The sequence below is a fragment of the Ricinus communis genome, chromosome 3, assembly GCF_019578655.1.
Source record: "Ricinus communis isolate WT05 ecotype wild-type chromosome 3, ASM1957865v1, whole genome shotgun sequence".
Classification (NCBI taxonomy): Eukaryota; Viridiplantae; Streptophyta; class Magnoliopsida; order Malpighiales; family Euphorbiaceae; genus Ricinus; species Ricinus communis.
The window spans coordinates 30,512,384-30,528,382 of NC_063258.1; the positions used below are offsets into that span (position 1 = coordinate 30,512,384).

At 32.0% G+C, this 15,999-nt stretch overlaps 3 protein-coding genes across 4 annotated transcripts; 2 read left to right on the plus strand and 1 right to left on the minus strand.

Annotated features, from left to right (window-relative positions):
• Positions 1-1,013: 1,013 nt before the first annotated feature.
• On the minus strand, positions 1,014-4,390 carry LOC8275651 (exosome complex exonuclease RRP46 homolog). Its single transcript, XM_015717607.3, has 8 exons — positions 4,116-4,390; positions 3,895-4,008; positions 3,686-3,786; positions 3,409-3,429; positions 2,664-2,736; positions 2,519-2,586; positions 2,125-2,257; positions 1,014-1,441 (listed from the first exon to the last, which is right to left on the minus strand). Exons 1-8 carry the CDS (start codon positions 4,219-4,221, stop codon positions 1,326-1,328), a joined length of 732 nt encoding a protein of 243 aa, XP_015573093.1. The 5' UTR covers positions 4,222-4,390; the 3' UTR covers positions 1,014-1,325.
• A 3,140-nt stretch (positions 4,391-7,530) lies between these two features.
• On the plus strand, positions 7,531-11,793 carry LOC8275652 (probable glycosyltransferase At3g07620). Of its 2 annotated transcripts, none has more exons than XM_048371951.1 (5): positions 7,531-7,745; positions 8,963-9,827; positions 9,934-10,067; positions 10,225-10,573; positions 10,943-11,793. In XM_048371951.1, exons 2-5 carry the CDS (start codon positions 9,015-9,017, stop codon positions 11,606-11,608), a joined length of 1,962 nt encoding a protein of 653 aa, XP_048227908.1. In that variant the 5' UTR covers positions 7,531-7,745; positions 8,963-9,014; the 3' UTR covers positions 11,609-11,793. The 2 variants fall into 2 exon arrangements, with proteins under 2 accessions (XP_048227908.1, XP_048227907.1); XM_048371950.1 differs by lacking the exon at positions 7,531-7,745 and adding an exon at positions 7,752-8,059.
• A 1,001-nt stretch (positions 11,794-12,794) lies between these two features.
• LOC8275653 (probable glycosyltransferase At5g03795) lies at positions 12,795-15,938 on the plus strand. The gene is made up of 5 exons (XM_002516454.4): positions 12,795-12,887; positions 13,027-13,862; positions 13,964-14,094; positions 14,599-14,947; positions 15,175-15,938. Exons 2-5 carry the CDS (start codon positions 13,176-13,178, stop codon positions 15,838-15,840), a joined length of 1,833 nt encoding a protein of 610 aa, XP_002516500.2. The 5' UTR covers positions 12,795-12,887; positions 13,027-13,175; the 3' UTR covers positions 15,841-15,938.
• Positions 15,939-15,999: the final 61 nt, after the last annotated feature.

The window sequence follows — 15,999 nt, forward strand, 5'->3', positions numbered from 1 at the left end:
TGTTAAAGTGTTGAAATTCAAAGCAAAATATTAGCTCGGATCTATATCAACAAAGAGCACATAAAAGCGACTCCAACAATAGATAAAACGATACTGTTTCTGTTAAAAAACCAGCTCCATTATTTGAAGAATTCTCAGAGTATCAGCTGGTTTTCCGGTAGCAGTATCTGGAGGAAGAGCAATGGAAAGAAAAGAGCTGATCGGTGCTCCGGTGGGGGCAGGTGTAGCAGGAGCGAAGACATGTGGCGCTCGGGTTAGAGCAGGTGCTGGAGTTGCAGCCTAAAGAGCAAGTGCAGCTAGTGATTTAGACGGCGGAGAAATTGTCGGTGCAGCTCCAAGAGCAGCAAAAGCAAACAGAGCTAAAAAGTATGAAAGTAACAACGCTTTTTGCGGCTATTATTTGGCAGATCAAAATGAAAACTTGATTATTAGCTTCTTTTGAAACAGAAAATTAAAGATAAAACTAATCAAAACATAGATGAATTAAGGAGAGAAAATATAGAGATAGTGTTGTTTAGAGCATCACATCTGTGGCCGCGGTTTTTAATATAATAAATTTGCATCTTAAAACATATTAAAATATAAAAAAATAAAAATATTTTATTTAAATTCAATAAACTTTTTATTTTTTATTTTTTATTTTTATAATATTAAAAATAAAATAGAGAGTCTTAAGAAAAAAAATACACCTAAACTATTATTTCATGATATAAATTACTAAAATTAAGAATTTTATGTATATTGAAAAGAATTAATGAAAGAAGTAAAATTAAAAGAGAAAACAAAAATGGGCACAAGCAATGCCTTTTGAGTAAAGTGGATGAATCTGTGAATTTAAAATGTGGATAGCCCAATTGTATTTTAAAAATAGAAAAGAAATATTAGGTATTAGGCCTTCAAAAATTTTACCAACCAAAATGCATTTAATCTCAGCTTATTGCTACGGAATTCTCTCAACATACAATTTCCTCAGAATGCATCTAAATATGCTCAATGGGACAACAAGAAAAAACAAAAACAAAAACAAAATATTAATATCAAAATCCATTATTTTTAGCACTAACAAAGGAAAATGCTGATATTTCTTTTTACAATTTGAAGCAAACATTTCAGTACAATTTGGTCAGGAAGACTACACAAAATGACCTCCATCTTCTTCATAAGTTCTAGTTTTACTACAATCATTACATTTACCTCTTTAAGTTTGGTTCACACTCGTATGTGGCTGCCAATTTCCCTGCTGCTGATGAGAGCAGACATATCACACGGGTAATCTCCAAAAATAGTTGCAACTTTATGCAGTATATTTCCGACCATATTACAAATCACCCAGCTTTAGAAAAATCACTTGGAAGATGCAATTTTAAGCTCCTTCTAAGAAAATCAGACAGCTTTGCACAGGCTGCACGCCCTCGTTGCAGACAACTGAGATATTCTTCCACTAGTGAAAGGGGTAAAGAGGAAACATATTACAAACAGATCAGGCAGGCATGACAAATCTTAAATTATTCATAACTATGAAGAGATACTTGAGATCAACGAAAAAGCCAAAGAATAGAAAACCTGCCATGATAACAGCCACTCTTTCAAACTTTAAAATCTTTCAATAATAGAAGGAAAACGAAAACAAAGGAGCCTCTTTATAACAAGAAAATTCAATAGTGGCCAATAAGCACCAGTAATTGATATATGCTTATCAATGTTAGCTTTACTGTTTGATTCTCAGGCTAAGAAAGGAGAAAAGGAGGGGTTAATTAAACTTTGATAAAAATATATGGGTTCTATCTATCTTTTTCTATGGAAAAAAGAGATACATCAACACTCTTGCTAAGCTTCCATTAAACATGGTCAGACTAGCTACCTCATCATAATCTAAATTAATGGGAAACAAATTCAAATAATGCATCTCTTCTTTTGAATTGCAGTAATCACCTTGTATCTCTTTGTTTCTTTTCGATAAAGTTTTAAGTCAGACAGGAACCGATACTTGATAAAATTGTAGGATATATGATATATGCTGATAATGTATGCTTAGTTTTGTACAAATAAAACTGAAGAACCGAATTAATGCTAACTTCTACAGGTTTGACTGTTTCAACAATGTAACTATTTTAAAGCATGTACCTGACATCACTCCGTGTGTAACAGAGGTAATGATCCCATGATCCATAGGTTCACCTTCTACAAGCACTGACTCTTTCTGTAGAACAGAGTGAACTGAGTTTGGGAAGACTAAATAAGTGAATCCCTTCATTTTCTGCCAAACGATAAAATGAACATGTAGAAATTAGGAAGGAAAATTCAAGTGTAAATAAGAAGCAGCAAGTTATCTATCTTCTATATAAACTCTTAGATTCTACATAACAAAGCATGAGTTCTGTACTAATGAAGTTGAAAATAAATTTATGGAAACTGAGATTTTTGATGGCCTGCTTGAGAATATATGCCCTCATCATAACTAATTACAGTGGAGAGAACATATAATGAACTTTAAAAGAAAAAATAGCTATTCTAAAACCTGTTCTTCCAGCTTGGTGGGATCCAGTATAACATATCCACTTTCTGATAAACAACAACAAATAGCAACTGCATAAACCAATATCACATTAGTCACACGCCAAACAAAAAAAATGAAGATGACGATAACTGTAAATCTAAATTACCGGCGAGATGCTTCATAGGAATTCCAGCATCAACCAGGGCAGCACAAGCTGCATTTATGGCACATGTCAGAAGCTACAAATTTCAGTCAAGAATATACTCATTGTATCAGATGCTTGAGATAAAATCAGAACAAAAAGAAGAGAAGGAAGTCACAGCTCAGTGTCCAGCACATTCACGTCCAATGTTCATAAGAAATTGCTTTTTTTTTTTTCCATCGACCAAAAAGGAAAAAGTTCTATGACCCTAACATGTAGCGCAGAGCAAACGCATTTGAACTGATTCAGGAAAGAAAATAAGGGAGGAAGTGAAGCAAAAATGTGCTCATTGAAAAGCAAATAATGGAATTGTTAGCCAGAAAGCAAAAAGTTCCATGATCCTTGTAACGCAGGACAAATTCATTTGAAATGATATAGGGAAGAAAATATGGGGAAGAAGTGAAGCAAAAATGTTCTCGTTGAAAAGAAAATGGAATTATTAGCCAGAAAGGAAAAGGAATGCATGATCCCCTTGAACATTGAAAAGTAACCACTTTTTCCATGCTAATAGAGGGCACAAGATAAGGATGGAAGCATAGGAAGAACATCAAGAACATAAGTAGAGATTACTAATAAAGATATTAGATTAGTGAAGATATATTTAAGAGGAAAAGGAAGAGAGAGATATCAGTGACCAGTGAGTTAGCCAGTGAGTGAGAGTATTGGACTGGTCTCTCATTAAGTAGAGATACAAAAATACAAAGGATACAGCACCATCATCATGAACAACCTGTACAGTAGAGATAAAACATTGAGTGGCATGATGTATGAGACTGGTTATGGGTTAACAGTATTAACGTAAAGAGAAACAAGTAAACTCTTCACTGCAAACATAATCTTCTAGCATAGTGTTTAATCAGAACAAGAAACACTAAACATTTTCACTATCCAAGCTACAATTTTATTTTATGCATGTCCAATAGTAAAAAATGGCACTAACAATTTGCATAAATGAATAAAAAGGTAACAAGTATCTACTCACTGACCTGAACAATAACTGACGTGGTGGTATTTGGATTGATAGTCAAAACACAGATGGTTTGCAAGGTTCTCTTCAAAATCATCTCATATTCCTTTTCCACTTTACCTAAAAAGAAATTGGCAAATGCCCATTACAATCACAGAAAAATAACTAAATAAGACTGCTAAATAAGTTTATAAGAAAAAAAACAGCATATAGAAAGCTAACACTCACCAATCTGTCCAGTTTTGGGTTTCCAAATAACTTCAATGCAAGCCTTTTCAGGATTCTCATTCTTTTTAGTTCCAGGTTTAGGTCCGTAAACAGCAGCTAGAACCTTCGTATCTCCTAATGATTCAATTCACAGAATGTAACACTTTTAAATAAAATTAAATTAAACACAGTCCAAAACAAGGACAATAACAATTATATTACAGGGGGAAAAAAACCATTACCTTGACACCAACTAGCAGAGCCATGGGCACGGTTGAGCACATTGCGTGAACAGGCCAAAGGTCTTAGCTGGTTCGGAGTGCGGCCATCGTCTCTATCGATATCCATTTTGCTTTTCAAATTTCGGATTTTTATTTTGAATTTTTGTAATTGACTCAATAATTTGCTGATTAGGAAGCGGGGAAATAAGTAGGGTGCTGGGGTTAGGGTTTTAGAATTCTAACGGGGCTCTCGGCTGAGAGGGATGGACAGGTATCCGCCCACTTAAAAATATTCAAATTTGAATATATACTTATTTGAATTCGTCGTAAATTCAAATAAAAATATTTATATATTATTCGAACTCAATTAAAATTTATTTAAAATAAATAATTAATAAATATATTTATTAATATTTAATTAAATATATAGAATACTCTATCTATTTATATAAATATTTCAATAATTAAATATATATGTTTATAATAAATAAATATTAACAATAAGTAATATAAACAAAAAGTATAAAATATAAACTGATCAACTTTAAATATTTTAAATTAAATATTTAATATATTAATACAATCCAAATATAAATTTCATAAAATTTAAAATAACATTCTAAATAATAAAATAAAATAAAATAAATAATTTTAATATAATAGGGTTTGAATAACAGGTAATTGCGAATTCAAATCCAAATCCAACAAAAATAGTAAAATTAAATCTCAAATCCGTTTATTGTTATCAAAATTTGTCTTATTACAATTCGGTTTGGTAAGATATCCAATAATACACGTCCGACTGTCATCCCTAACTTTGATCCCAATTTCTATTCCCAACAACATTTCATTATTGTTTCTTTTTATGGATGATAATGACTTTTTTGTTTTTCTTTTTCCTCTCTTATAAATATTAACTATTTATACATATATATATGGGTAAATTATATCTTGAACTCAAATACATATAGCATAATCTTAGGACAAAAGAAAAAGAAAAAAAAAAAACTTTGATTAACTAGGTTTAATGGAAGTGAGGTGGAAACAAAACTTAGTAAAGAAAATAGAAAGATTGCATTAATGGTTGTCTTTTTTTTTAAATTTTTAAAATTAAAATATATCAATTTCTCTAAAAAAATTATATAAGTGGTTAAGTTTTTGTATTTATTTAATTCATCTAATGATAAATTTAGTATGATAATAAAAAAACAAAGAATATTTTGTATAAAATTCTTCAATATAATTTTTTATTTGTAAATTCCAATATTTTTAAAGTTAATATTTAAGAGTTTTTAATCTAATGATAGTTTTATATTTTTATAAAATATTATATTTATTTTTATATAGATTAGATTTTTATTATCAGATATATCTATATATAAAAAATTATAAATTTATTAAATCTAAATTACATATTCATTAGTAGTATAATGTAAGTTGATTAAAATTAATTGTTAAATATAATTATGAATAACATGATCATTAATTGTTATTTATATATTCATCAAACATAAAATATTGATTGATAATTTTTGAACCTTAAATTCATTAAATAATATATAATTTTACTTTTTAATTTATAAATTTCTAAATTATAATAAAAAAAAGTTAAAAGAAAAAGAAGATGCAATTAGCAAGTGCCAAACTCACACTTCAATGAAAGAAGGTATTAGGCAATCTCTATTAGATCTATAACCGTTTTCTCATCTTTTTTATTTTCCATTTATTTTAAAAAGAGACTGAAAGAAGAAAAAAGGAAAAATGGAAAACAAAGAGAATACAATAATCTTTTTTATTATTTATCTGTTGAAATTCATATTTTACGATTCATATGACTTGAGAAGTAAGTGCCAAGCACACACAGCTAATTACAAAGTTGGAAGGTTTAAATATATCAATCAGAACTCGAGGGACCTAAAGCCAAAAAATGACAAGTTCAGGGGACCAAAACGCTTTTTGCCTTATTTCTATTGACTCTCGTATAATCGAGGACATGGCGTAATCTTTGGCTCTTTCTGTGACAAAGAAAGTAGAGAAACAAAACAAGGACCAATAGAAGAGATACGAGTGTCGGCGAGTTCATTCATTCGGAAAACGTGTAATGGCAGGAGCATAGCAGGTGAAGATGGTTATGAGACTGGCGGTGACTGCATCAGAAACCACATGCAAGATGAAGAAAACATAGAAAAGAGGTGATACCAAAAAAGGAAAATAAATAACATCATTAATGAATGATTATCAATCAACAACAGGCCAAATATCACCGCTCGATTATTACCAAACAGCGGTTCACATCTGCCCATTTAGGACTTTTCCGATTTTCATTGCTCAAATAGTGGGCCTGTTATGCTCACTCTCAATTGCAGCGCGTGTCTTATCATTCCCTTGGGGAATTACTCCTAAAATTAATATGTCATCCGCTTCTACAAATTTTCATATCATAAATTGATAGGAATTCACCTTTTGTAATACACAGCTGATACTTTATTTATGATTTTGTCGACTATAGCAAATAATGAGACATCATTAGTTAAAATTTTACAAGGAGTCTTAAATAATTAAATATATATTTGATCAATTTATATAATAAAATTTATTAAATTAATTATATAAAAATAAAAATATTATTTTCTAATACTTATATTCCAGTAAAAGAAAAAATAAAATCAAATAATTTTTGAAAGACTATTTGGTTTGCTTCTTTTATTTCTTATTTTCTGAAATTTATCATTAAAATATTTTATATTCTTATAACAAATAATTCTATTGGTTGTATCAAAATCACTTAATATCTTGAAAGCATTTAAAATATAACAATCATGTACAAGCATTATATACTAATTTTCTATCAACTATGTATAAAAATAAAATAGAAATAAAAATAGAAATAGATTAACTTATTAATAACTTTATATTAAACTAAAATCAAATATTTTTAAAATAAATTATTCTGAATATTAGAAATACGATGCGTATTGTCTTTAAAATTAAGTTGTTATTTAATTAAAAGTAATATATATTAATATTAACAATATACTATAACAATAAATTTGTATAAGAAATTATAAATTTTAGAAATAGATCGCAATTATATAACATTAATTTTAATTATAATATCAACTTAGAATGGATTAAGAATAAAAATATTAAATAAAATATTTTAAAGATATATACAATCAAATTCTAAAATTAAAAAATAAAAGATTATAATATAATCATCTTAGTTTATCATGTATAATAATAAGAAATAATATCTTGTTAGTATTTTAATTTTTTATATTTATGTTTTAAATATTATTATATTTATTTATTAATTATAATCAATGTTCTTTTAAAATTATTTATTAATCAATGATATATATATATATATATATATACAATAACATAGCTTTTTTCATATTATTAATATCTATATAAATAATTGTTTGAACATCAGCTCAAATTGCGCGTGGACTATTGCAATGGGAAAGAAAAGTAAGAAAAGGGCAGCGTTTGAGTAAAAAATCTTCACTGCCCAAACAGCGAATGGCTGCTGTACAAAAAGAAACGTGTAGGAAGTGAAAGAACTGACGAGGAAGAAGAAGAGGCAACGCTATATATTTATATATTTTTCTTGAAAACCAATACCCATTTCTTCAACAACAGACCCAGGTAAATTTTACTTTAGATTATTATTACCATTACTACTGCATTTTTTTTATGGCGCGCAAAAATGGAGATCAGAAAAAAGAAAGAAAAACAGTGTTTGGTGGCTGATTTAATGAATTAAAAGAAGGAACCTGGAATCCGAATTTACAACTGGCAACTCTTTTTGACCCGAAACTTGTTCCTTTGCTGTAGCTTCTAAAGAAAGGGAAAAAAATGTTTTCCTGCATTTTCCTTTTACTTTCTCAGCATTCAATCAAGTGCATATGAGAAACAGTCACATCTCTCTTCCTTTCTTCTTTTTTCTTTTCTCTGATATGGTAATTTAATTTCTTCTTTTGCATGTAGGATTTGCTTTTTAATTCTGGGGTTTTTGTTGTTTGGTGATGATGTGTTCTACTCAAGAAGATATATTCTTGAGTTACTGTTTGGATTGTATGTCTTGTTTGAGTTGAGAATGTCTTGTTTATTCATTATTTGTTGCATGATGGGTTACTTTTATATCTAATGATGATTTTTAACTATTAAGATGTTTTTACTTGGTGGTTGAGTTGGCAGTTTATACTGATACTACTGCATTTGATTGCAGCGAGACATTTGCTTTTACTGTAATTAAATTGTTTGAAGTTTTAACTATTGTTGGGATGATTTTATGGTTATTTACTATTTTAATTCTTGCATTTAAGTTGTTAGGTAACCCACCAACTGGCCATTACCCACCTTTTTCGTCCTATTTGTTGATTTGTTCTTCTTTGAACTCGGTTTTGATATTGTAAAAATGTTTTAAGATTGTGTTGAGTATCAGGAAATTGGGGAAAAGGTTTTGTTTCTATAAAATCTGATTCTAGTAACAGGATCAAAAAGAAAAATTCATGGGTTCCACATCCTTTTTTTTATGATATCTTTCCATTTTGAACTTTTAACTGTCTAATATCTTTGCTCAACTTTGATGAAATCTAAGAGGATATCATAATACTTTCACTTACTAATTAGAAGAGTGTGTTATGGGTATGTGCTGAACAAATGAAATATTAGCTCCATAGAGATTTCTAACAGTTTTCTGCTTATGCACTTATGTATTGAATTTTGGGTTTACATCATACTATCACAGTTATGCTCTTACAGATGAGGAGTTGTTGCACATGCATTCATTTCTTGAATGTTTGGAAAAGGGACTTCCTTCTAACTTGATTCGGGGGTTTTGTTTTTCCTATTACATGCAGTGATGTTATTTACTACTGAAAATCAGAAAGCTTCTGTTCAAGTGGTTTTCCAATGGGTCAAGACTTTAGATACCAGTGCCCAGTGGAAACCTGGAGATTGCTGTGGTTTTTGGGAATCATGTTTGTTGTGATAATGGCATTCCAGCATTTTGAATTGCCGTCTGGCTATATTCTGTCATCTATATCTTCTGTTCATTCAAATCAAATAGCTGAAAATGGTAGTGTCTCAACTATTGGTGCATTATCAAAACCTGAAATAGTTAGTAACATGACTCATTTAAATGCTGTGAACCCTAAAGATGCTGATGATTCTCATGGTCATGGAAGAGAAAAGCATCCAGATGTAAATAATGATTTTGCATCAGACACAAGCGTAGTCTCAAACAATTCTTCTTTAATAGATAACCATGATAAGGAATCTTCAATTCAGCAGGCAGTTCAACCAACTGTACGCTCTACTGCGGATCCGCTCAGAACTTCAGGCAATAGGTATGTACCAGAAGAAACTGGATTATCCAAAAATCCGAGAATCTCAGATTCTGGTATTGCTCCATTTATGCCGGTCTTACCACCAGAGGTTTCATCATCTAACATGACATTCCCAATGAATGTGGAGAGTAACATGGTAACTCCTGTTGTAGATGTTGATTCTAATACATCTGCTGTGGAGAAATATGAAACACCCATTTTAGCCAATCATGGAAAATCAGGCGAACTGAAAAATAAAATTACCAGATTGTATGATAATTCTTCTTCAGCCCCTAATTCTTACTTGAAGAAAACACCAGAAACGCAAACATCAGGGGTTATTTCAGTTATGGAGATGAACAATTTATTGCTCCAGAGTTGGTCTTCTCCTATGATGGTACTAATCAAACTTCTGCTGTGAGTTTATATGGGTAATTTTTCTTTTAATTCTTTGTGGTATCTAGTTGCTTAAACTTTTCTTTCTTTTGCCAAAATGATTCTAGAGATCACCAAGATGGGCTTCCCCAGTTGATCAAGAGTTACTACAGGCAAAATCGCAGATTGAGAATGCTCCCATTATAAAAAATGATCCAAAACTTTATGCTCATCTTTATTGGAATCTTTCCATGTTCAAAAGGTAAGCTTATTTGCTCCATTCAATGTCAATTTATCTATTGTGGTATACAAATGTTTATTCTCATTGATAATACAAGCCTGCATACTTGGTCTATCTTAAGCAAATTCGTTAAACTGAAAAGGTTATATAATACAATTCGATATCATGAAATTTTCAGGAGCTATGAAATAATGGAAGAAAACCTGAAAGTTTATATTTATAAAGAAGGAGAAAAGCCCATACTACATCAGCCAGTACTCAAGGGAATATATGCTTCTGAGGGATGGTTCATGAAACAGCTGGAAGCCAGCAAAAAGTTCGTTACAAAGAAGTCAAGAAAAGCTCACCTGTTTTACTTGCCGTTTAGTTCCCGAAACTTGGAGTTACAATTATATGTTCCTGATTCACATAGTCGTAAGAACCTCATAAAATATTTGAAGAACTACTTGGACTTGATAGTGGCAAAATATCCTTTCTGGAACAGAACTGAAGGAGTGGATCATTTCCTTGTTGCTTGTCATGACTGGGTATGTTCTTACTGATTCCTCAGGTTTTTATCCCATTTACAATCGGTCTTGGACTTTTGGAGTTTTGCATAGCATGCATAATAATTCTTTTTTTTTTCTTTTTTACTTATTACTTTCTTTTTTCCTTATTAAGTTCACTGCCTAATTGTGCAATGTCTTTTAACTATGAATTCCCCCTTTTGTTTTTGAGCTCTTGTTCCTCGTCTTTTGTTTGACACTATAGTCACTGCTGTTCCTGGTTATTAACTTTTATCTAGAAAATGACATGTCAAATGAAAACTGGATGTAGAAAAATTAATGTTGTTTTTTAGAATTTTTATTTTATATTCATGCAACACAAAAATCTTATAATAAACACAACTTTTTCAGGCTGCATCTGAAACAGAACAGCTTATGTTCAATTGCATTAGAGCCCTCTGCAATGCTGATGTTAAAGAGGGTTTTATTTTTGGCAAAGACGCATCTCTTCCGGAGACAAATGTGCGCACACCTCAAAATCCTCTTAGAGATCTTGGTGGCAAACCTCCTTCCAAGAGGTCAATTTTGGCTTTCTTTGCAGGTAGCATGCATGGGTATTTGCGGCCAATTCTGTTGAAACACTGGGGAAATAAAGATCCTGACATGAAAATATTCAGTCAGATGCCTAAGGCTAGAGGCAAAATGAACTACGTCCAGCACATGAAGAGCAGCAGATACTGTATCTGTGCAAGAGGTTATGAAGTCAATAGTCCGAGAATTGTGGAGGCCATTTTATACGAGTGTGTTCCAGTGATTATATCAGACAATTATGTGCCCCCATTTTTTGAAGTTCTGAACTGGGAATCCTTTGCTGTTTTTGTGTTGGAGAAAGATATTCCGAATTTGAAGAACATACTCCTTTCAATCCCGGAAAAAAGGTATAGAGAGATGCAGATGAGGGTGAAAATGGTACAGCAGCATTTCCTTTGGCATGCTAGACCTGTGAAGTATGATCTCTTTCACATGATCCTTCACTCAGTCTGGTACAATAGAGTTTTTCAAATGCATCCCAGATGAATAAGAATGAAATGCAGAAGCAACATGTCTGTCAGTGTGCACGTATTTATTTCATTGTTTTCTGTACATAGTTTTGGAGAAAACATATAATAATTTTGGCATCTTCTTTTTCTGAACATACAATAATAAACAGGTAATAAAATAATTAATTTAGGAGAAGACGCAATTTTCTCCTGCTTTTGGCATCTTCCTTTTCTTCTCTCCTCTTTCACCCGCTCCCAAGCTTGACAAAAAGTTGAAAACACATCCGTAACAAATGCCAAAATCAAAAATCTTATGGGCGCCACCAGCAAAATGTAATACTGAAAAACTGCCCCGTCACGGCCCCCTTGTCATAACGTAAAACAAAATTGGCTTGGAAAAGACTCAGTTTGACACTCTTTCAATTTTTACAGTCAATTTAACTTTTAAGTTTTTAGAATTAGATTCAATTTATTTTACGCGATTCAGTTAGAGATGGTTCATCGAGAGCGTGAAAATGGGCGAAATTGAGTCTGAACAATAAGCTAGAAAATCAAAAAAATTGAGAGACTGTATTATATTTTATTCTATTTTTAAATTAAAAACTAAAAGTAATAAATTTAAATCTTTTTAAAATAAATTTAAATTTAAATCATCAAAATCAACTTTTCCACCACTACATTGACACCTTTTTAAAATAAAGGTCACCAGTATTATCGTAAAACATAAAAAATAGAGATGAATATTTACAATCTAACACATCACTTCTTTATTAGTCCCCATACTATTTATTACCTTTAATTAAAAATAATATATGCATAATCATCATTAGCACTAAGAACATCAACATCATTACAATGAAATAAACACAATCTAAAAAACCAAAGTCATTATTAACATAAATACCAAACCACAATACCACCAACTAATTAAAAATATAAAATATATATCAAAACTTAACATATGAACTTAATTAAATAATTAAATTATTTCATAAAAAGATTAAGTCGAGCCTTATAAAAGGTTGAGTGGTCAAATTAAGTTGGTATTGAAAATTGGACGGCGCAATTGAGCTCTACCAGGCTTGCAATTCAGTTTCTAAAAAAATTATTTGAGAAATTAGGGGTTAAACGGGCAGTTATAGTGAAAGAGGTGTCAAATTAACTCTGACTGTAAAATTTGGGGGCCAAATTGAATCTTATTCCGTTTAGAAATTAGATGTAACTGTGCTCCCTCAAGTATCTGAGCCAGCTCCATCCTTTTCTTTTTTTCTTCTTTGACAGGGAGCCAGCTCCTTCTTTCCTCGTCCCATATTCATGTGAGTATCGCTATCAGACTCTTTTCTCAGTTCCTTGGGATCACTATTGTTCATTTCACAGTTGACTAAATCTTCATTTTCCTATTCATTTATCTGCTAAATTTCCTGTAAATTTAAGGGTCTTCTTTTGGATTTTCAGTTTGTTGACCATCGCATTCTTTCTCTTGGATCTCAGTACCCAGATTGTTGGCAGTGCTAATCTATTTTTGCTACTGCTAATGATTGTTTCTTTACGTCCCACAAGGTTGAAAGGACTGTTTTTTTATTCTTTTGTTAATCTCGTGCCAGATGGATCAAGGGTTTCGATTTCTATGTCAAGCAGAAGTCAAGAGATTACTTTTTTTGATGGGAGCTGCTTTTTCTTTAGTTATAGCGATTCAATACTTTGAAGTTCCATCTAGTGCAGTTTTATCCTTATTTTCCGTTGTTAACAATAGTAGCAATTTTTTCTCTAGAGAATCATCATCAAATTCTAAATTACTAGGTAATAGTAATACCACTCTTTCTAATGGTTTAAATTCAACAATTGTAAGTTCACTTCATGACACTACAAATATTAGCGAGGTCTCGTTTTCCAAGAAAGAAAGTAGTTTCATAGGAGATAGTGATCGAGGTGCAGTTAACAGTTCCGGATTAGTCCCTAATGGGACTATATTAGATGATCACACAGAGCAAAACAAAAGTTCGGTATTGGAGAAAGGTGGAAATTCAGTCAATAGCTCTATTTCCCTTATGAATGTTACAGAAGAAATGGCTTCGGTATTACAAAATAATAGAAGCTCAGATACAGTAAGCACAATTAACAAAGAAGGGAATTCTGGATTGGTGTCGAGTAATTCTTCCGTGTCGAGCAGTGATTCTTCTGCTTCTAAAGCTTCTGCAATGAAGAAGTCCAAAAAGCCACCGACAAGAGTATTCTCAATTTCTCAGATGAATGATTTCTTGCGGCAGAGTCGTGCTTCTTTCAATTCCGTGGTATGTAAGGACTTCGAATCTGAATTTTGGTTCCAGGAGTAAGGTTAATACCAGATTTTGATTAATGCCCCCCTCCCCTTTCGTCCTCATTGTGTTTCTAGAGACCACACTGGCCTTTGGAGGTCGATCAGCAACTGATGTTTGCAAGATCACAAATTGAGAATGCACCGGGCGTAAAGAATGATACTGTACTATATGCACCTATATATCGTAACGTGTCAATGTTTGAAAGGTATGCTTTTAACGCGCTAAGATTGTTCTTTAGATCTATTTTTGTTCCAGTTTTGAATCGTCCAAGAAAGAACATGTTATTAGACCACGGCCAGATTCTGAAAAAAAGAAAGACAGAGAATATTCAACTCCTTATTTCCTTAAAAATCTTGCTTGCTCAACTGATTTGGTTCATTTGGCTACTATTATTTTCAACATCATGCCGTGTTAGCTATAGTGATATAAATAATAAAGAACGAGAAAGGCTACATTTAGAGGGTCCTCCATGGACTATTTTAGGACTTTTATGTTATCCATTTAGCAACAGATACTGGAGTATGTGAATGAGTTCGATCTTCATGGAAGTTCCTTTTACTTGAAAAAATATCCTCTTGCTTTCTTTTTTCTTTTCTTTTTTTCTCTAGATGGAGCTTCAGGTGCTACTTCCTAGCACCTTAGATAGCATAGACCATAGATTTTTTTTCTATTCAGTTTTTAGAAATTCTGAATCGGGTAATACTTGCAGGAGTTATGAACTGATGGAGAACATGCTCAAAGTTTTCATCTACCAAGAGGGAGAAAAACCTATTTTTCATCAGTCTATACTAGAGGGAATATATGCATCAGAAGGATGGTTCATAAAGCTCATGGAAGCAAACGAAAAATTTGTCACAAAAGACCCCAAAGAAGCTCATCTATTTTACATTCCTTTTAGTTCACGACTTCTGGAATTAACACTCTATGTACGGAAATCACACAGCCGCAACAACCTTATTGAGTACATGAAAAATTATACAGATATGATAGCGGCTAAGTACCCATTCTGGAGCAGAACTGGTGGAGCAGATCATTTTGTTGCTGCATGCCATGACTGGGTATACTCTTCCACCTCATGTATATATATTCTTTTGGGGTTTGATTCGATTCTGCAAATTTAATCTTTAATTCAGATATCATAGAATTTCTGGGAAAGTGTTTTTGTCAAGCAAACTATTATTTCTTGAGAAACATTAACATCTAAATTGGCAGTGAAAGCAACCTCTAATTATTTTGTAATGAAGAATTTCCTCAGCAATTGTCTAACATAACAGTATTTTCTTAGGCACCAGCTGAAACTAGAGGACGTATGCTTAATTGTATCAGGGCTCTCTGCAATGCTGATATTGATGTAGGCTTCAGGATAGGCAAGGATGTATCTCTTCCAGAAACATATGTGCGCTCAGCTCAGAATCCTCTCAAGAATTTGGATGGCAACCCTCCCTCCCAGAGACCTATCCTTGCATTTTTTGCAGGTAATGTACATGGTTTTGTCAGGCCAATTCTATTGGAGTACTGGGAAAACAAAGACCCTGAAATGAAAATATTTGGTCCAATGCCTCGTGTGAAGGGCAACACAAACTACATTCAACTCATGAAGAGCAGCAAGTACTGTATTTGTCCAAGAGGGCATGAAGTCAATAGCCCAAGAATAGTTGAGTCAATATTCTATGAATGCGTTCCAGTAATAATATCCGACAACTATGTGCCTCCTTTCTTCGAGGTGTTGGACTGGGAATCATTTGCTGTTTTTGTGTTGGAGAAGGATATCCCAAACTTGAAGAAAATACTCCTTTCTATCCCAGAGGAGACATATGTGGAGATGCATAAGAGAGTGAAAAAGGTACAACAGCATTTCCTTTGGCATTCAGAGCCTGAAAAACATGATTTATTTCATATGATTCTTCACTCAGTTTGGTACAACAGAGTTTTTCAAACGAGACCTGCTTAAATCCTCTTGTATAGATACTGTTTTGGATGAGAAATGTAGCAGCAATGTATAACCACAAGAAGAATGCTGAAAATGACCCCTTTTTTTCTAACACATAATTCTGCGTACTCATTGTTGAATACAATTTTCATGGTTGTGAGAAACATAAGATGATGAAAA